Source organism: Rhinoraja longicauda, chromosome 5, assembly GCF_053455715.1.
Source record: "Rhinoraja longicauda isolate Sanriku21f chromosome 5, sRhiLon1.1, whole genome shotgun sequence".
Taxonomy (NCBI): domain Eukaryota; kingdom Metazoa; phylum Chordata; class Chondrichthyes; order Rajiformes; family Arhynchobatidae; genus Rhinoraja; species Rhinoraja longicauda.
Genome location: NC_135957.1, coordinates 60,235,357 through 60,255,843, shown reverse-complemented (window position 1 = coordinate 60,255,843; position 20,487 = coordinate 60,235,357). Strand labels below are relative to the sequence as shown.

General features: G+C 42.7%; 1 protein-coding gene across 1 annotated transcript in view; it reads right to left on the bottom strand.

Annotated features, from left to right (window-relative positions):
- Positions 1-20,487, bottom strand: part of kpna5 (karyopherin alpha 5 (importin alpha 6)) — a 35,151-nt gene that overhangs the window by 14,153 nt on the left and 511 nt on the right. Inside the window, exons 2-9 of the mRNA XM_078399637.1 lie at positions 14,769-14,899; positions 14,573-14,677; positions 14,392-14,491; positions 12,177-12,271; positions 11,544-11,675; positions 9,721-9,809; positions 8,266-8,365; positions 3,204-3,367 (exon numbers count right to left, since the gene is read on the bottom strand). Of these exons, the coding sequence (XP_078255763.1) occupies positions 3,204-3,367; positions 8,266-8,365; positions 9,721-9,809; positions 11,544-11,675; positions 12,177-12,271; positions 14,392-14,491; positions 14,573-14,677; positions 14,769-14,897 (914 nt within the window). The 5' untranslated portion in view covers positions 14,898-14,899. The remainder of the gene's footprint in view (positions 1-3,203; positions 3,368-8,265; positions 8,366-9,720; positions 9,810-11,543; positions 11,676-12,176; positions 12,272-14,391; positions 14,492-14,572; positions 14,678-14,768; positions 14,900-20,487) is intronic.

Sequence of the window (20,487 nt, the reverse complement as noted above, 5' to 3'; positions counted from 1 at the left end):
TTTGAAAAATGATTACCAATGCGTCCACAATTTCTAGGGCCACCTCTGAGGTAGTTAAGACAGGGACCATCCGAGCATTTAAGAAACAGTTAATACAAGTACATGGATAGGACAGGTTTGAAGGGATATGGACCAAATGTGGGCAGGTGGGACTAGTGTAGCTGGGACATGTTGGTGGGCAAGTTGGGCCGAAGGGTCTGTTTCCACGCCATATCACTCTTTGACTCCATAACTTATCAAACAATACAATGATTTACATCAGATCAAAGGTACTTTAGGCTTAGGTTGATAGTATTTATGACAGAAAGCAATTTCATGAGATTACAAATTCACAATTAACTACTTAATTCAAGAATTCAATTTGACAAGTTGGAGATTATATGCAGGGAATGGAAACAGCACATTCTACAATTCAACTGTCAGTGGCACCCACAAGTCTTTAATAAGAGTACAATTTTTGCTAGAAAAAAGTGAACGAGAAAGTAAAGGCAGCATCAACTGGCTAACAAGGGAAATTAGGGATAGTATCAAAACAAAAGATGAAGCGTACAAATTAGCAAGAAAAAGCAGCCTACCAGAGGACTGGGAGAAATTCAGAGTCCAGCAGACGAGGACAAAGGGCTTAATTAGGAAAGGGAAAATAGATTATGAAAGAAAACTGGCAGGGAACATAAAAACTGACTGCAAAAGCTTTTATAGATATGTGAAGAGAAAAAGATTAGTTAAAACAAATGTAGGTCCCTTGCAGTCAGAAACAGGTGAATTGATCATGGGGAACAAGGACATGGCAGACCAATTGAATAACTACTTTGGTTCTGTCTTCACTAAGGAAGACATAAATAATCTGCCGGAAATAGCAGGGGACCGGGGGTCAAATGAAATGGAGGAACTGAGTGAATGTTGGCCTTCGTAACAAGAGGAGTTGAGTATAGGAGCAAAGAGGTCCTTCTACAGTTGTACCGGGCCCTGGTGAGACCGCACCTGGAGTACTGTGTGCAGTTTAGGTCTCCAAATTTGAGGAAGGATATTCTTGCTATGGAGGGCATGCAGCGTAGGTTCACTAGGTTAATTCCCGGAATGGCGGGACTGTCGTATGTTGAAAGGCTGGAGCGATTGGGCTTGTATACACTGGAATTTAGAAGGATGAGGGGGGATCTTATTGAAACATATAAGATCATTAGGGGATTGGACACATTAGAGGCAGATAACATGTTCCCAATGTTGGGGGAGTCCAGAACAAGGGGCCACAGTTTAAGAATAAGGGGTAGGCCATTTAGAACGGAGATGAGGAAGAACTTTTTCAGTCAGAGGGTGGTGAAGGTGTGGAATTCTCTGCCTCAGAAGGCAGTGGAGGCCAGTTCGTTGGATGCTTTCAAGAGAGAGCTGGATAGAGCTCTTAAGGATAGCGGAGTTAGGGGGTATGGGGAGAAGGCAGGAACGGGGTACTGATTGAGAGTGATCAGCCATGATCGCATTGAATGGCGGTGCTGGCTCGAAGGGCTGAATGGCCTACTCCTGCACCTATTGTCTATTGTCTATTGAAATCTAGGTTAGTCGGGAAGTGGTGTTAGGTAAATTGAATGGATTAAAGGCCGATAAATCCCCAGGGCCAGATAGGCTGCATCCCAGAGTGCTTAAGGAGGTAGCCCCAGAAATAGTGGATGCATTAGTGATAATTTTTCAAAACTCTTTGGATTCTGGAGTAGTTCCTGAGGATTGGAGGGTAGCTAATGTAACCCCACTTTTCAAAAAGGGAGGGAGAGAGAAAACGGGGAATTACAGACCAGTTAGTCTAACATCGGTAGTGGGGAAAATGCTAGTCAGTTATTAAAGATGGGATAGCAGCACATTTGGAAAGTGGTGAAATCATTGGACAAAGTCAGCATGGATTTATGAAAGGTAAATCATGTCTGACGAAACTTATAGAATTTTTCGAGGATGTAACTAGTAGAGTGGATAAGGGAGAACCAGTGGATGTGTTATATCTGGACTGCCAGAAGGCTTTCGACAAGGTCCCACATGAGATTAGTATGCAAACTTAAAGCACACGGTATTGTGGGTTCAGTATTGATGTGGATAGAGAACTGGCTGGCAGACAGGAAGCAAAGAGTAGGAATAAACGGGTCCTTTTCAGAATGGCAAGCAGTGACTAGTGGGGTACCGCAAGGCTCAGTGCTGGGACCCCAGCTATTTACAATATATATTAATGATTTGGACGAAGGAATTGAATGCAACATCTCCAAGTTTGCGGATGACACGAAGCTGGGGGGCAGTGTTAGCTGTGAGGAGGATGCTAGGAGGCTGCAACGTGACTTGGATAGGTTAGGTGAATGGGCAAAGGCATGGTAGATGCAGTATAATGTGGATAAATGTGACGTTATCCACTTTGGTGGCAAGAACAGGAAAGCAGACTATTATCTGAATGGTGGCCGATTAGGAGAAGGGGAGATGCAACGAGACCTGGGTGTCGTGGTACACCAATCATTGAAAGTAGGCATGCAGGTGCAGCGAAGAAAGCGAATGGTATGTTGGCATTCATAGCGAGGGGATTTGAGTATAAGAGCAGGGAGGTTCTGCTGCAGTTGTACAGGGCATTGGTGAGACCACACCTGGAGTATTGCGTACAGTTTTGGTCTCCTAATCTGAGGAAAGACATTCTTGCCATAGAGGGAGTACAGAGAAGGTTCACCAGATTGATTCCTGGGATGGCAGGACTTTCATATGAAGAAAGACTGGATAGACTCAGCTTGTACTCGCTGGAATTTAGAAGATTGAGGGGGGATCTTACAGAAACTTACAAAATTCTTAAGGGGTTGGACAGGCTAGATGCAGGAAGATTGTTCCGGATATTGGGGAAGTCCAGAACAAGGGGTCACAGTTTAAGGATAAGGGGGAAGTCTTTTAGGACCGAGATGAGATTTTTTTTGTTTCACACAGAGTGGTGAATCTGTGGAATTCTCTGCCAGAAGGTAGTTGAGGCCAGTTCATTGGCTATATTTAAGAGGGAGTTAGATGTGGCCCTTGTGGTTAAAGGGATCAGGGGGTATGGAGAGAAGGCAGGTACGGGATACTGAGTTGGATGATCAGCCATGATCATATTGAATGGCGGTGCAGGCTCGAAGGGCCGAATGGCCTACTCCTGCACCTATTTTCTATGTTTCTATGAACAAAGATGGTTTGTTAAAGAATGTACAGTTGCTTACATCAAAAGTTCCACTAATCGCCTACAAACTCCTGAATCAATGACTATTTGTATTTTCTCATTGGGTCCATCAGAAAGATAAGAAAGGGCCCAGCAGGCATCAGCCAAAACATCAGGATCACTGCTGAACAACAGTCTTGATAATACGTTTAAACAGGGTGATACCTAAAAGAGGGAAATACAAATGGTCAGAGAGAAATATACTGATTAATCCACAAAAACAGAATAGTTTTACATGTGCTTTAAGACTATTGTAGAAATTGAGATTCTTTTGACCAATTTGGATCCTACAGTCCCATTAATTGAATTGACAATAGGATGAAGGTATATGAACTTCCAGGAAAGATTAATTTTGGAGAATGTGCCATCTTGAACTTTAAAATATCATCAGAAATGTACAGGCAGTCCTCGGGTTATTCCAAAGTTCCATTCTCAAAATCGGATTTCTCTGTAATTTGTGTTCTTTAGCTGCCGAAATCATTTTGCCTTACACATACACATGTTATAATCATTCATTTCAATGACTACTCAGCCAAACTGTCAATTAAACTAATGATATAATGATCTTGAAAAATGTTTTTAAATTGTATAGGAGAATTTACATAAAGCCACATTTCCATAATCCTAGGAGCTTCGGCACAGTAACCAAGAGTTTTCAGTGAGACATTTCAGGAAATGCTGTACTGTTCTCCAAAGATAAAGTTGACCAATCCTCAATGGTGAAGATCTACATGTAGTTTTGGGGCCACACGGTGCAGCACAACCATTAAATGTTGAGAATTTTAAACTCAACTCCATTAAATAAAAAGATAAAACATTATTCTCAGTGTTGATGAAAGTTCCTGGGCTTGAGGCATTAACCGTTTCTCTTTCTATGATTCTGCTGAGTTTTTCCAGCATTTTCAATTTTTAGTGAGGATTTTCAACATTTGTGGTTTGGAAGATTGAGATATCTTTTTTTTTTTAAATTACATGCAACCCTCTCAAATAAACAGTTGGCATAGATAGTCAGGCAGATTATTCTTATCACAAAATAAGTGATAGAAAAAAGCCCCAACTTCACTAGACTCCAAATTCAGAGTATAATCTTTCCAAATACTTTGTACACCTGAGTAATTCTGGGACATCTGCCTAAACATCTATATATCTCTATCTATCTATATATATTATATATCTATATACTAAAACTCAGATCTTGTGAATATATATCTACCTACCTACCTATCACTGATTTCGGCTGATTACGGCAAAACGGTAAGCCGTAGCGCCACAATTTTTGCACCTCCTTAATCACACCGCTGGACGCTTGCCGAAAATGATTTTTTTCTCAGAGGTTTTAGTTTTTTTTTTTAAATTCCAGCCGTTTTTTCCATGGCCTTCAGCGTGTGACGTCAAAATGCCCATGTGACAAGAGCTCGTGCAACCCCCCTCCTACTAATTTATTGAAGGCTTTCAGCGTGGTGCGTCTGTGCGTATGGGCTCACCTCTGAGTATGTGGGTTGCGCCCATGAAAAATTTGCCAAATCTTCTCTGCCAATGCCAAACAGCTTATTCTGCTGTTCCTATTGACTCTTGTTTTGAGCTTCTGGTACCCCCAGGTGCTGACAATCAGGTGCCTGATTGGCACCTGATTGGCAGCATCTGTGAGCATGGGCCCTGCTACAGTGGTCAGTAGGTGTCTGCTCCAAGAATCGGCATGCCACGTTTGACTGATCTGGATAGGGCCCGTGCGATAGGGCAACTTCAAGCTGGTGTTCCGCAAAACCAAGTTGCGGCATTATTTGGAGTGAGCCCTAGCACCATCTCCAAAGTGAAGGCCAAGTTCCATATAACGGGGGATGTCAGAGACAGGCCGCGAAGTGGGCGTCCCAAGAAGACGACACCCGAAGATTTGCAGTCAAGGTTTGCAGGACGATATAGCCGACGGCTCTCTGCCCAGACAATTCGGAACAGACTGCACGCAGCCGATCTCCGGTATCATAGGGCTGCCAGGAGGCCTGCCATGACTGCCCTTCACCGTCAGGCCCGTTTGCGCTGGTGTCGGCAACACGTGCACTGGAACCTGAACATGTGGAGGAACGTTATGTTCAGCGATGAGTCCAGATTCTGCCTACGGCAGTTGGATCATAGGGTCAAAGTGTGGAGAAGACGCGGAGAACGCTATGCTGATTGCTTAATGACTTAGATGAAGGGATTAAAAGTACCATTAGCAAATTTGCAGATGATACTAAGCTGGGGGGGTAGTGTGAATTGTGAGGAAGATGCAATAAGGCTGCAGGGTGACTTGGACAGGTTGTGTGAGTGGGCGGATACATGGCAGATGCTGTTTAAAGTAGATAAGTGTGAGGTTATTCACTTTGGAAGGAAGAATAGAAAGGCAGATTATTATCTGAATGGTGTCAAGTTAGGAAGAGGGGATGTTCAACGAGATCTGGGTGTCCTGGTGCTCAGTCACTGAAAGGAAGCATGCAGGTACAGCAGGCAGTGAAGAAAGCCAATGGAATGTTGGCCTTCATAACAAGAGGAGTTGAGTATAGGAGCAAAGAGGTCCTTCTACATTTGTACCGGGCCCTGGTGAGACCGCACCTGGAGTACTGTGTGCAGTTTTGGTCTCCAAATTTGAGGAAGGATATTCTTGCTATTGAGGGCGTGCAGCGTAGGTTCACTAGGTTAATTCCCGGAATGGCGGGACTGTCGTATGTTGAAAGGCTGGAGCAATTAGGCTTGTATACACTGGAATTTAGAAGGATGAGGGGGGATCTTATTGAAACATATAAGATAATTAGGGGATTGGACACATTAGAGGCAGGATACATGTTCCCAATGTTGGGGGAGTCCAGAACAAGGGGCCACAGTTTAAGAATAAGGGGTAGGCCATTTAGAACGGAGATGAGGAAGAACTTTTTCAGTCAGAGAGTGGTGAAGGTGTGGAATTCTCTGCCTCAGAAGGCAGTGGAGGCCAGTTCGTTGGATGCTTTCAAGAGAGAGCTGGATAGAGCTCTTAAGGATAGCGGAGTGAGGGGGTATGGGGAGAAGGCAGGAACGGGGTACTGATTGTGAGTGATCAGCCATGATCGCATTGAATGGCGGTGCTGGCTCGAAGGGCTGAATGGCCTACTCCTGCACCTATTGTCTATTGCACCGATAGAGTAACATCTTTTGGTGGAGGCAGTATGATGGTGTGGGGCGGCATCTCCCTCACTGGAAAAACGAGGCTTGTCATCATTGGAGGCAATCTCAATGCGGAGAGATATCGAGATGAGATTCTACAACCAGTGGCAATCCCATATCTCCAGTCTGGGACCGAACTCTATCCTCCAAGATGACAATGCTCGCCGCCACAGAGCAGGGTTTCTCAGAGACTACCTCCAGAATTTGGGAGTGGAGAGGATGGAATGGCCTGCCAGCAGTCCTGACCTCAACCCCATTGAACACTTGTGGGATCAGCTTGGGCGTGCTGTTCGTGCCAGAGTGACCAACACAACCACGTTGGCTGACTTGCGACAAATGCTGGTTGAAGAATGGGATGCCATCCCACAACAGTGTGTGACCAGGCTGGTGACCAGCATGAGGAGGAGGTGCCAGGCTGTTGTGGCTGTGTATGGTTCTTCCACACGCTACTGAGGCTCCTGTTTATTAAATGAATAAATTGTTAAATTGCCAATATGTCTTGTTTCTTCAGACTTCAATCATCCAATCCACCAAATAACACCGAACAAGAGTCAATGGCAGAATAAGCTGTTTGGCATTGGCAGAGAAGATTTGGCAGATTTTTCATGGGCGCAACCCACATACTCAGCTCTGCTGCTCATCCCACAAATGCATGTTCCTTACAAATGTGGGACCATTTAAAAGGGAAATAAACAGGTATAAGATTTATTGCCAAGAAGCATTGTTACAACAAAGAAATAATCTACCAAACACAAATGTCCTTACTTTTTGTGCTATGTTTATATATATCCGTACCTATCTGTGATTTTGGCAAAACGGTAAATCGTAGCACCACAATTTTTGCACCACCTTAATCACCACTCTCGCCGCCAGTGCAGATAACAATTTCATTTCAATCAGTCTTATGTTTTTTAAGTTAGAGGTTTTAAAGTTGAAAAATCTCCTTTCTAAAGACATTTTCCCAAGAGCTGCCTCTCTCTTCACTCGCACAAACAAGATGGACGCCATTAGTGGAGCCGTCCGCTCGCAATCATGGGCTCCCCTCTCCTCTCGCTTCTCTCTCCCCTCTCCCCTACAACCGCCGTAAGTAATCCCAGCTCGGCTAGGCCACAGCCGCCGCAGCGCTGCCCGTCTCCAGTAGTAACTGGCTTTCGCCGCTAACGGCTCCACGGAGGGGAGTGGGGGGTAAGTGGGTGGAGGGGAGGATGGGGGTAGGAGGGGGGTGGAGGTAGGAGGGGGGTGAGGGTGGGGACAGGAGAGAGTGGGGGAAGCAGGGAGTGGGGGAGGAGAGAGGGGGGCTGGTGGGGAAAGGGGGGGTGGTGGAGAGTAAGAGTGGGGCTGGGGAGGAGAAAATGGGGGGGTGGGGGGGAAGAGAGAGTGGGTGAAAGGAGGGAGGTGGGGGACGTCGGGGAGGAGAGGGTGGAGGAAGAGTGGCAGTGGGGAGGAGGGAATAGTGGGGGAAAGTGGGGGTGGGGAGGAGAAGATTGGGATGGGGAGGAGAGTGCAGTGTGGGCAGGAAGAGTGGGGAGGGGGGATTGGGGTGGAGACAGGGCTGGGGGAGTGGGAGCAGGTGAGGCGCAAGTGGGGGTGCGTAGGGGGGGATGGAGTGGGTCAGTGGGGGGGGGGGGGGGAGAGATAAGGGGAATTGAGTGGGGGGTGGAGGGTGCTACACCAATATAGGAGAGGCTTTGGGTCCAGGGCTCCTCAGTCACACCCTCCCCTTCCCTGTCCCCCCTCTACGAGGAATGGCCCAACGATGCCACTTGGTCTAGTGGAAATCTACAAGTTGGTGTCAGTTACGTGGAAACACACTAGTATATCTATGGATAAATTCTAGGCCATTGTTTACTTATATATATATATATATATTATAATAAAGGCACAAAATATACCTTTTCAAAATCTGGAGGTGGATTCTTGCCCCTGCACAAGTTTGACAAAGCCCACACAGCATTTCTTGTTGTAGTAAGTCGATTGGACTTGGTTAACAACCTGCAAGGAAAAAAATATTTTGCATAAACAGAAGAAGAAAAATAATTCAATTTTGTTCGAGCCACAGGAATAACTATACTTTGCTCAAAATGGCTTCAATATCAACCATTTGAGAAGTTTCAATCAGTAAGTTACATTGAATGTCAAATGAAATTATGTACTACGATAAAGATTTATAAATATTCGAATGTTTGAACGTTTATGCATAGCTGCACAACAACTAAAACTAAGTTGTGATGAAAACTAAAATTCAAGTCTCTTTCCACACAAATCTACAGGAAGGTTGCTCTATTAATATGTCAGCATCAATGTGGTTCTGTGGGATCTCAAGTAAAGGAAGAAAAGGAAACTATGATCAATTCAGCCTTGCATGTTCCTTTTTCCCCAGCAACCGCAGGAGATGCAACACCTGTCCCTTTACCCCCCCCCCCCCTTGACTCCATCCAAGGATCCAAACAGTATTTTCAGATGAGGTAGAGGTTCACTTGCACGTCCTCCAACCTCATCTACTGTATCTGCTGTTCCAGGTGTCAACGTCTGTACCAAGTGCAGGCTCGGCCATCGTTTCACTGAATACTCCGCTCAGTCTGCCTTAACCCCCGGTTGCTCAGCACTTTAACTCGCCCTCCCATTCACAATCTGACCTTTCTGTCCTAGGCCTCCTCCATTGTCAAGAGTGACACCCAGCGCAAATTGGAGGAACCCCACCTTATACTTCGCTTGGGTAGCTTACACCCCAGCAGTATGAACATTGACTTCTCTAACTTCAAATAGCCCTTGCTTTCCCCCTCTCCATCCCCTCACCCTTCCAAGTTCTCCCACTAGTCTTACTGTCTCCGACTACATTCTATCTGTCGCGCCCACTCCCCTAACATCAGTCCGAAGAAAGGTCTAGACCTGAAACGTCACCCTTGCCTTCTCTCCAGAGATGCTGCCTGTCCTGCTGAGTTAATCCAGCATTGTGTCTACCTTGCATGTTCCTCATTGTGTTAAGCAGCCTATCCTCACACTAAAACACTGCTGCAAATGGCCAGCTTCTTGATACTCCAAATTTATAAAATGTGACATTTGTCACAACTGGTATAGTTAGAATATTTAATAAAAAGTAACAATGCACAAGAAAGTGTTTGCTGTATCATTGCCAATGTGCATTCACTCAATTTCATTCCCCTGGATACATTGCAACAATTCAGGACTACATTATCAACGCTATCGCCCATCTCCATTTTGACCTCCACTATGAAACGACAAAAGCAGTAACAGAACTTCAGTACCCCGTTTCTTCTCAAATCATCTTAAGCAATATGAACAAATAACTCGTGTATACTTTTGATAATTGATTGCTATAAACTTACTGTAAAAGGGGTGGAAGAATGCCACAGTTCAACACAAAATTGCGGCATTCAGCATTGTCACCTGCAATGTTACCCAATGCCCAGACTGCCTATGAGACAATACAAAAATGCCCACATAAGTTACATTTTCAGTGATTAAAATGTTACAAGCAATGATAATTTCTAATTAAATTGCTTTGTGATTTTCTTTTTAAATATGCTAGATTAAAATCATAGACATGCAATAAAGGTTATTTTGGAACAATCTTAAAGCTTGTGCATGGTGTTATTATTGTGGGCACTATTAGAAGGATTAACAGACAAAACAGTTTGTTATCAGTGTTTTTTCAAGTACATTTACTACTATAAAAATCATAATTTCTAATTTAAAAGCAAAATATTAATGTACAATAAAACAAAATGTAATCAATATCCACGATATTATTTTCCAACAAAATCGTTCACTGCTTTAATTCTGAACAGCAGAAAATGCCCAAACCTTCAATTCCCTATCTGCACTTATGTTCAAACTAAGGTAACCAAAACCATGTTAATTTTCTGTTTATCTAGACTTTCAGAAAGCCTTTGATAAGGTCCCGCACGGGAGATTGGTGACTAAAATTAGAGCACATGGTATTGGGGGTAGGGTGTTGACATGGATAGAAAATTGGTTGGCAGACAGGAAGCAAAGAGTAGGAGTAAACGGATCCTTTTCAGAATGGCAGGCAGTGGCGAGTGGAGTGCCGCAAGGCTCGGTGTTGGGGCCGCAACTGTTTACCATATATATTAATGATTTGGAAGAGGGAATTAGAAGCAACACTAGCAGGTTTGTGGATGACACAAAGCTGGGTAGCAGTGTAAACCGTGCAGAGGATGTTAGGAGGTTGCAGGGTGACCTGGACAGGTTGAGTGAGTGGGCAGATGCAGTATAATATAGATAAATGTGAGGTTATCCACTTTGGCGGCAAAAACAAGGAGGCAGATTATTATCTCAATGGTGTTAGGTTAGGCAAGGGGGGAGGTGCAGCGAGACCTGGGTGTCCTTGTACACCAGTCACTGAAAGTTGGCGTGCAGGTACAGCAGGCAGTGAAGAAAGCTAATGGAATGTTGGCCTTCATAACAAGAAGATTTCAGTACAGGAGTAAAGAGGTTCTTCTGCAGTTGTATAGGGCCCTGGTAAGACCACATCTGGAGTATTGTGTACAGTTTTGGTCCCCTAATTTGAGGAAGGACATGCTTGTAATTGAGGCAGTGCAGCGTAGGTTCACGAGATTGATCCCTGGGATGGCAGGACTGTCATATGAGGAAAGATTGAAAAGACTAGGCTTGTATTCACTGGAGTTTAGAAGGATGAGAGGAGATCTTATAGAAACATATAAAATTATAAAAGGACTGGACAAGCTAGACGCAGGAAAAAGGTTCCCAATGTGGGGCGAGTCCAGAACCAGGGGCCACAGTCTTAGAATAAAGGGGAGGCCATTTAAAACTGAGGTGAGAAAAAACTTTTTCACCCAGAGTTGTGAATTTGTGGAATTCTCTGCAACAGAGGGCAGTGAAAGCCAAGTCACTGGATGGATTTAAGAGAGAGTTAGATAGAGTTCTAGGGGCTAGTGGAATCAAGGGATATGGGGAGAAGGCAGGCACGGGTTATTGATTGGGGACGATCAGCCATGATCACAATGAATGGCGGTGCTGGCTCAAAGGGCCGAATGGCCTCCTCCTGCACCTATTTTTCATGTTTAACATTTTAGTATAATCTTGTTCTCTCCATAGGACAATGGGCATTAAAAAACTATAGAAATATCGGGGGGAAAATGCACGTCTTTAAAACAAAAAGGAATACCTGCTCCTGCACATCTTCATATTCGGAATTAAGCAGCTGAATAAAGATCGGTACAGCATCAGCTTGTATAACAACTTTAGTATGGAGAAACGTTCCAGAGGCGATGTTTGTTAAAGCCCATGCAGCCTCAAACTGGAAATGTAAAATAGCACAGGTTAATAATTAATAGAAAGTGTATTTTTTTCTGTTATATGAACATTAAGGTACAAGCTTTAGTTCACTTTTCTACATATTACATTTTATGGTGTTCAGGACAAGATGAAACATTTCCTTTGAATTATTTACAACAAAGGCAATTTTTCATTGCAAATGTTAGAATATGAAATAACCTGCGAGTGAAAACTCAATACATTTCTAAAGAATACTAAGAATACTGGAATTTTTAAAATCTAATTCTATGTTTTGGGTTGAACAGCTCATATGAAATTTAAAAACGAGAGAAAAAAATCAGGTCAGTGCAAAGCACAAAGAGACTTGCAACCAAATTCAGGAATGGAAATGTATGCATTCTATGACAAAATCTAAGTCGATCCTTGTAAAATAAATGCACTCTTGCAACAAACCCAGTAGTTCCATGGAACATGTCAAGACATTGTTGTAAAGGCAGTATTTTACATTTCAAAATATACTCACTTGTAGGGTAAAATTCTCATTCCGTTTCAAAAACTCCACAAGTCTTGGCACAATACCAGGTGTATTTATAACTTCATCTATGGGAGGATTGGGTTCTAAAAGGCAAAATTGTGAAATCTCAGAAATTACAATCCTACAATTGCACCTTTCCACAATTATACCATTTTATGACAAACAGATCAGAAAAACGGCAAATAAAATATTTGTGTATATTTGCAAAAGAATAAACCTATTTAATACGTTAAGCAAAGTACCTTGAATTATAAAATGTATACAATTACAACATAGGATTTTTCTATACCTTAACAGGCAAGCCTGTTAAAGGAAGATTGATAAATGGATTTGTCAGACAGCCAAATCTTGAAAAATGTAAAAACATTAAACAAACAATCCAAAGTCCAAAATGCATTAGGATTCCATTGCTACATTTAGGATTAGAAATTAACTTTGCATAATGCTTTTAATGTGTAAATATTAAAACGCAAATGGACATGCATGTGAAAAAAGATCCGAATGTAGAGTTGTGAGAGGAAGGAACTAGAAAAGAAAAACGGTTTTCCTCGTCAAAGAGCAAACCATCAGAATAAACCTATGCTGAGGGTCTATCCATAATGGTTGCTTTCTAGCATCATCTAGTGGCTAGAATACAAGAACCTGTACTCTAAATGGAGAATAGTACTGAGGCAGGTAATCTCATCAGCATTAAGTCAATAACACTCATCCCAGATCTCATAACAATGGTTCATTTGTTGATACTCCCTGTGCAAATACTCAAAATTCCCATATTATGTGTATCACTCAAAAAAAAAACCAAGATAAGCAGATCAAGCATGCCATGCACAAAAAAAGCCTGAAATACTTTTTTTGTGAAAACATTGAACACATTAAAACATAAATTGTCAGAGATTAGAAGATTTACCTTAAAAATAACCATTCCCTTCCATTCACTCCTTCAATACCATAATCCCAATGAAGCTCATCTCCACACTCCTGGACATAGGCATCAGCAACCACTTCCCCCCCCCCCCTCCCCCCCCAAACTGAATCATAGTTCTTGACACAAGACCACAACCGGCAAGGACAAGCTTCAAATCACACCCTCCACAAAAATTCTCAGCACAGTGCTCTACAATAATGTGTTCTCAGCCCTGACTACACTCACGACTTTAACACCAAATTCTGCTCTACTCCATTTATATGTTTGCAGATGACATTTTAGTGGGATGGAACTTGGACCAAAAGATGGTGTCATGAGTCTGAAGGGTTTTGACCCGAAATATCACCTATTCCTTCTCTCCAGAGATGCTGCCTGTCCTGCTGAGTTACTCCAACTCTTTGTGTTGATCTTTGGTGTCATGAAAACCACCTCTTGCGCTCCAGGCCTTTCTCAGACAATCAAATAAGTTTGGCATGTCTCCAATGATTATTACCAACGTCTAGTGGCATCATGGAAAGCATCCCGCCACAGGATGCATCACAGCTTGGTTGGGTAACAGACCTGCCCGAGACAGCAAGACATTTTAGAGAGTTTTGGTTGTAGCCTAGTCCATCACACCAACAGGCTGCTTCTTCCGTGCTGTTATCAGACTATGGAACATCTCCTGAGCTGTGACATGCTGCATGACACATGCACTGTAAAGTATCTTGCAGAGGCCAACGATATGGCACTAAAATTTGGTCACTAATGGCAAACAGTTGTGTGATGACACAAAATAATAATAGTTCCTTCATACACATTAAGATCAACTCAATATACAAGTATTCAAGATATTGTTCTCTGCCAAAATGGACAGTTCCAAATTTTCCCCATAAATATGCGGATCATGTCTTTGCCTACTCCCTTCACCTATTTATATCCCTTTGTAGCTACCATAGGTCATTTGATCAATTTACTTTCCAATCTTTGTCTAGAACCACATCCAAATTATTTACATGAATTTTAACAAGTCGATGCCCCCAGCATTGATCCCTGTAGCACATCACACATATTTTGCCAAACAGAAAAGACAGTATCGATATCAATGTCATCATCTACGCTATAAAAGTAAATGGTGGATTTGGCTCATTCTAATCATGCCAGGGGGCCTCCTGAGCTGGGAGATTTGTAATAGTTTAGTAGACATTTCCAAAGGCTAGTATCAATTACATGTGCCTCCCACAAAATCCAGACCATATACTGATTTTCCCACAACCCAATACACCAACAGATTCTTACCCTTTGAAAGCAATTTCCGAAACTTCTGCGTGGCAGCAAGCTGCTGATCAGGATCATCTGAAAATATCATCTGTACCATTTCAGCTGTGATTACACTTTCCTATGAGAGCATAGGAGGATTAATACTTTTAGTGCAAAATTACATCAAAGACATCAAATCATTCTAATTCCTTTCACTTACCCCTGGCATTGATACCACAGTTGAACTTATATCAGGATCCTGAATGGGGCTTTCAAACATGACTTCATCATCTCCAGGAACAGCCACATTTCTGCGTTTGAACAACTAGAATATTAACAGGAAAAGCAAACTATTAGGTGAAAAAAGTAGCTGAGCCTCTGCATTAAGTATTTTCAAAGCTTTCTTCCTTGCGCACCTGCTCTTCCCTTTTCTGTTTTCGTAACTGAATTCCCTCTTCCTCTCGTCGTCTTCGCATTTCTTGAGTGTTTAATGCTTTGTTCTTGTAGCTTCTCATTCTGTAATTGTCTTTTACTGGGCTTGCCATGTCTGTAATGAAATATCCCCCCAATTAACAAATAACATTCAACACCACACCTGTGGCAAAGGAAGAAAACCAGACCCCCCCCCCCCCCCCCCCCCACACGGAGACAAATCTACTTTGAGTTTAGCTCAACAATGTCCATTGAAATACAAATATCAAATTCATGTGTTCATGACCTGAAGCTTCATTGCACATTTTGGGTATTTAAAAAAAATCATTTCCATTATGCTTAATAAAAATAATCCACACAAGGTAGGCACGGTAGCGCAGCGGTAGAGTTGCTGCTTTACAGCGAATGCAGCGCCGGAGACTCAGGTTCGATCCTGACTACGGGTGCTGCACTGTAAGGAGTTTGTACGTTCTCCCCGTGGGTTTTCTCCGAGATCTTCGGTTTCCTCCCACACTCCAAAGACATACAGGTATGTAGGTTAATTGGCTGGGTAAATGTAAAAATTGTCCCTAGTGGGTGTAGGATAGTGTTAATGTACGGGGATCACTGGGCGGCACGGACTTGGAGGTCCGAAAAGGCCTGTTTCCGGCTGTATATATATGATATGATATGATAAGGTAGACTTAATTGTTTGCCTAACATTTTTCATGTAACTGAACTTTTTTTTGCATAATAGTTCAATAATACTTAAGTGGACAATGAATTTGTTGGTTACTTTCAGGAAGTAAGATTTCCACCTAGATTCATACAGCTCTCAAATGTTTTAAACTTTAGTTAGACTTTAGTTCCGGGGAGCCGTACGTGTGTCACGAGTGTCCCGAGGAGACGTGCGTGTGGCGGGAGTGTCCCAAAAAGCCGCGCGAGCTTGATTCACCCGTCGAACAACTGCGCCGCCACCGCCCAGAACGGCGACCGAAGACCGGAATACGCCCCAGTAGGCCCGACTCACCCCATAGGCCTCCCAAGGGACTGTGGTGAAGCTGGGCGGCGAGGCCTGTCTGGGTCGAAGGAGCCTCGGCGGTGGCGGCGATGGGAGCTTCGGCAGTGGCAGCCTCAGCAGCAGCCTCGCGGTCAATGAGTGCGAGGGGCATGGGGGGACACCATGAAGAACAATGGGGACCCGACGTGGGGGACCGCTGTTGGGGCAGTGGGAGAACAAAGGGGGACCCAGTGTGGGGTCACTTTAGTTTTAGAATCCTCTACCCAGGGGATAAGTCTGTGTTTGTTTGTTTGGTCATTTGTTACGGTGCAGGCGCTGTGCACATGAGTCACTTGTTTTTTTCTTTTTGTTTTCACTTTTAATTTAAAATTTGTGTACCTAGTGTGTTATGACTGTCGGCAGACCAATTTCCCTCTGGGGATGAGTAAAGTTTTTAAATTATTATTATTTTTTTTTAATTCATTCAGCAAACAGGGTTTTAACCTTGAGAATTTGTGAAAACACTTATTTATTTCAAATACTTTTGTAAAAGCAAGTGTTATTTTGGGAAGTACAAGTATTTACCCAAACCTTGTTTTTAAAGCAAAATTGTGAAAAGTGAAAACCATCGAAAATAAGGAACTGTGTGAGGTGATGCAACGTTCACATAGATCAAATTTTAAGATAGAAAGGATAACGCATCCATGGTACTATTCAAGTACTTCTTCACAATGGATGAGTGGAAGAGATACTTCAGATGATCCCGTTTTAAAAGAACACAAGCTTCAGGAAAGGCTTTTTGTACAAAGCAGATAAGTTACCAGGTCCAGATAGACTGCAGCCTACCAGGTCAAAGAAAGCAGAAGTTTAAACTGGAGGCATGAGCTTTCATTTGAAATGTTCTCTTGTTATGAGCATGGTGCCAGAGGAAAACAGCAAATCATATATCCATATTCATAAAAATGTGAAGGCACTAATAGACCAAGCTCCTAAAACGTTTAATAGCCGAGGGAGCTTTTACAGATGAAAATTTGTATAACAATCAGATGTATTCATGGAAAACTGACAAAGATGCATTAAAGGCAAATGTTGAACTCAACTGGGTTTTTTTCTGATGTTAGTGTGTTAATAAGAGCTTTGCCGATGAATGATATACAAGTACTTAATCTTTTGATAAAATGTCACAAAATAGACCAAACAAAGTTGAAGGTCATGGAATAGAGGCAGTAGGAGCATGGACAAAAAAAAAAGTTCTTATAGAAAATGGATTAAAAGGCATTTTATCGGTCATCTCACTGGTCACACAACTTCACTATACACAGAGCACAAGATCCCTTTATGATGTCCACCTTAAGGAAACCTCTTCAAAATACATCAAGGACAGTATTTTAATATTGCCCGTACCCACTTTCCTTAATTTATCAATAACAAGATTTAATAAAACGAGGTCTGTGCATACATTTCCATGTGCAAGTTCTGCCTCAAATTTGCCAGTTATCTGCTTCATCCCAAATAGCAATTGCATGCAGTGTCCAGAGTGTGAACTTTAAGATCAAGACAATGGTTAAGAATTAAATATATAAACACAGGTACAGTAGGAAGTGCATGTGTTGCAGCGAGCTTCACTTTTATCAAGCTGGGATGATGTCTAAAAAATTAAATAAATGAAGCTGCAAATATAACTTTAGGACTTTCGAAAAGTAAAAATAAAACAAAAATAGATCCATCAGCCCTTTAAGCCGGCTACATCATTCAATATCATTGATATTGCACACAGTATTGAGGGTTATATTCCATTATGGATTTAGAATATCCTGACAGACAATAGCAAAAATAAGTGGGAACATGCGCCACCGGAAACCAGTGCCCAGGCTTCAGCTGTTCACAAAATACTTCAATGAATTTGATGGGGACATCAAGCATAATCCATTTGCTGATGATGCAAAGATGGATGTCAGTGCTTGATTTGTGTAGGATGCAGAGATGTTTATGTATACAAGCAAGTTAATGTGCACGGTTGAAGAATTAGCACGCAAAAACCTTGAGATCATCAAATGTTGGTAGGGGGGAAAAAAAGACAAAAGTTTAAATAGTGACGGGCTGATAGCATGCTTTTTTCACCCAGAGGTATAAAATTTGAATTTTTTTCTCTCCAAATGGATTGTGGCGGGTTGCAGCCAAGGAGCCTATTTTTCGGCATAGGTTTAAGGTTAGGGTGTAAGATTTTTTATAAAGGGGCCCCAAGGGACAATTTCTACCCCTACACAGAGGGTGGTGTGCATATGGAACAAGCTTCAAGAGGAAGTGGCAGAGGTAGGTACAATCATGTATTTTAAATGTCACATGGATAGAAAAGGATTGCTGTAGTGTTGAATTTCTCTCAAAAAAATGACAAGTGAACCAAAGAGATGCACAGGGAGCAATCTCCAGCGAAAGGGGGAATGGGAAGACGTGACTGGTGGTGGGATCCCTTGAGTTGGCGGAAATGTTGAAGAATTATGCTTTGAATGCAGAGGCAGATGATGTGAAAGATGAGGTCTTTCCTTATTCCGTCTGCCGGGCGAAGGACCCATCTATAACAGTAAGGAGGGGACCATTACCACAGAAAGAGGACATCCTAGATGTCCTTGAGAGGAAAGTCCCATCTTCAGAGCATCTCTTATATAGGTTGGAAGGGACTGGACAAGGGTGGATAGGATGGAATCAAGGCATTTGGAAATTAGTTCTGTTGAGTGAGACCATGCAAAAACAATGGGTCTGTCAGAACAGTCCTGCTTGTGGATTTTGGGAAGGTGATAGAAGTGGGCTGGAGATCAACTGGAGGATGGGAATTGCAGTTGATGAAATGGGCGACAGTCTGGGAGATAATGGCCTGGTGTTCATCTGTTACGTCATGGCCAAGGTGCGAGGTTCCCTGACAAATGGCCTGCCAGACTGCAACGGCACCTCCCTGGGCTTAATAATTGTTGCTCAGTGAGCAGTGCATTCATGGGGAAAACTGTAAGTTTAGCGACTTCATCAACACGAGCAGGTTTGGCCAAAGGGCGCAATTCCATGCTGTACAACTCTATGACTATGAGCAATGGATATGGGGTAATTGCAGGAAAGTGCCAAGACAAAAGATCAGCCAAAATCTTAATGAATGGCAAAGCAGGCACAGTGGGCTGAAAGTTTCTTTAGATCATCTTAATGCTGCGTGTTAAACATCTGTTCTTAAAACCATAAATTATACGGAAGGTCTAGTAGCATAAAAATAATCTTCAGTCAATCATTCATTAGCCTAGCTTCTGTTCGTAATGCTCAGTGTTTCATCACTTTTCACATTCTCTGTTAATGATCTCGATGATGGAATTGATGGCTTTGTAGCCATGTTTGCAGATGATACGAAGATAGGTGGAAGAGCAAGTAGTATTGGAGCTGCGGAAAGCCTTGGGGTGGGTAAAGTGGCAGATGGAATATAGTGCAGAAAAGTGTAGTCATGCACTTCGGTACAAGAAATAAAGGCATAGACCATTTTCTAGCTAGGAAGAGGATTCAGAAACCTAAGGTACAAAGGGACAGGAGTGTTGGTGTATGATTACCAAAAGGTTAATTTGTAGGTTAAGTCATTCGTAAAGGCTACAAATGTTCGTATTCATTTCGAGACAACTAGAATATGAAATATGAATGTAACGTTGAGGCTTTAAGTCACTGGTCAAGCCACATTTGGAATATTGTGAACAGTTTTGTGCCCCATATCCAAGGATGAATGTGCTGGCATTGGAGGGTCCAAAGGAGGTTTACAAGAATGATTGGATTAACATACGAGTATTTGATAGCTCGGGGCCAATACTAGCTGGAGTTTAGAAGGATGAGGGAGGGATGTCATTGAAAGCTATTGCATAATGAAAGGCCTAGACTGGGATGTGGAGGGGATGTTTCCAGTAGTGGGAGAGTCAAGGACCAGAGAACCAGATATACCTTTAGAATGGGGATGAGGCAGAATTCTTTTAGCCAGAGAAGGCTGTGGAGGCCGTCATTGGATATTTTTAAAGTAGATTGACAGTTTCTTGATGAATTAAGGGCATCAAAGGTTCCAGCAGAAAGGCAGGAGAATGGGGCAGGGAGGGAAAAATACATCAGCCTTGATCAAATGGTGGAGCAGACTCAATCAGTCGAATGGGTCTAATTCTGCTTCAATGCCTTATTCTTTTATTAATATGCATCTTCCTTTAAAAATTACAATCCAAGCCACTTGTAAGCCACAAGTTTACACAGATTTCTAGTTCTTTCCATTATCAGCATTTCCACTTTTTAGTTGATGACAAGTTTTAACACGTTCCTATTCAAAACACTTTCTGGGCTTAATTCTATCAATAATAACGACTTAATATCACCCAGACCATATTTCTAATTTACCGTTGCATTTTCGAACTTTACCTGTGGGCCTGCGTGAAAGGCGACAACTGAATAACATAGACGACAATCTGTGCAAAATAAAACTTGGGACTGTAGGAGTATTCGACCTCAGAAGGGAAAAGGAAACAGATGGTCACCGCCAAGACCATTCCAAGCCCAGGCCAGGGTGGCGAGTTATCAGAGCTGACAGGAGGCCTCTCACTCAGCAACGACCACACCCACAGCTCCAACTCCAGCCTTCCTCCTCGAACAACCATTTATTTACCCGCCGCTTGATCACCTGCGCCTCTCCCCGCGCAACAAAGTCCAAACCGGGGCAGGAAAGT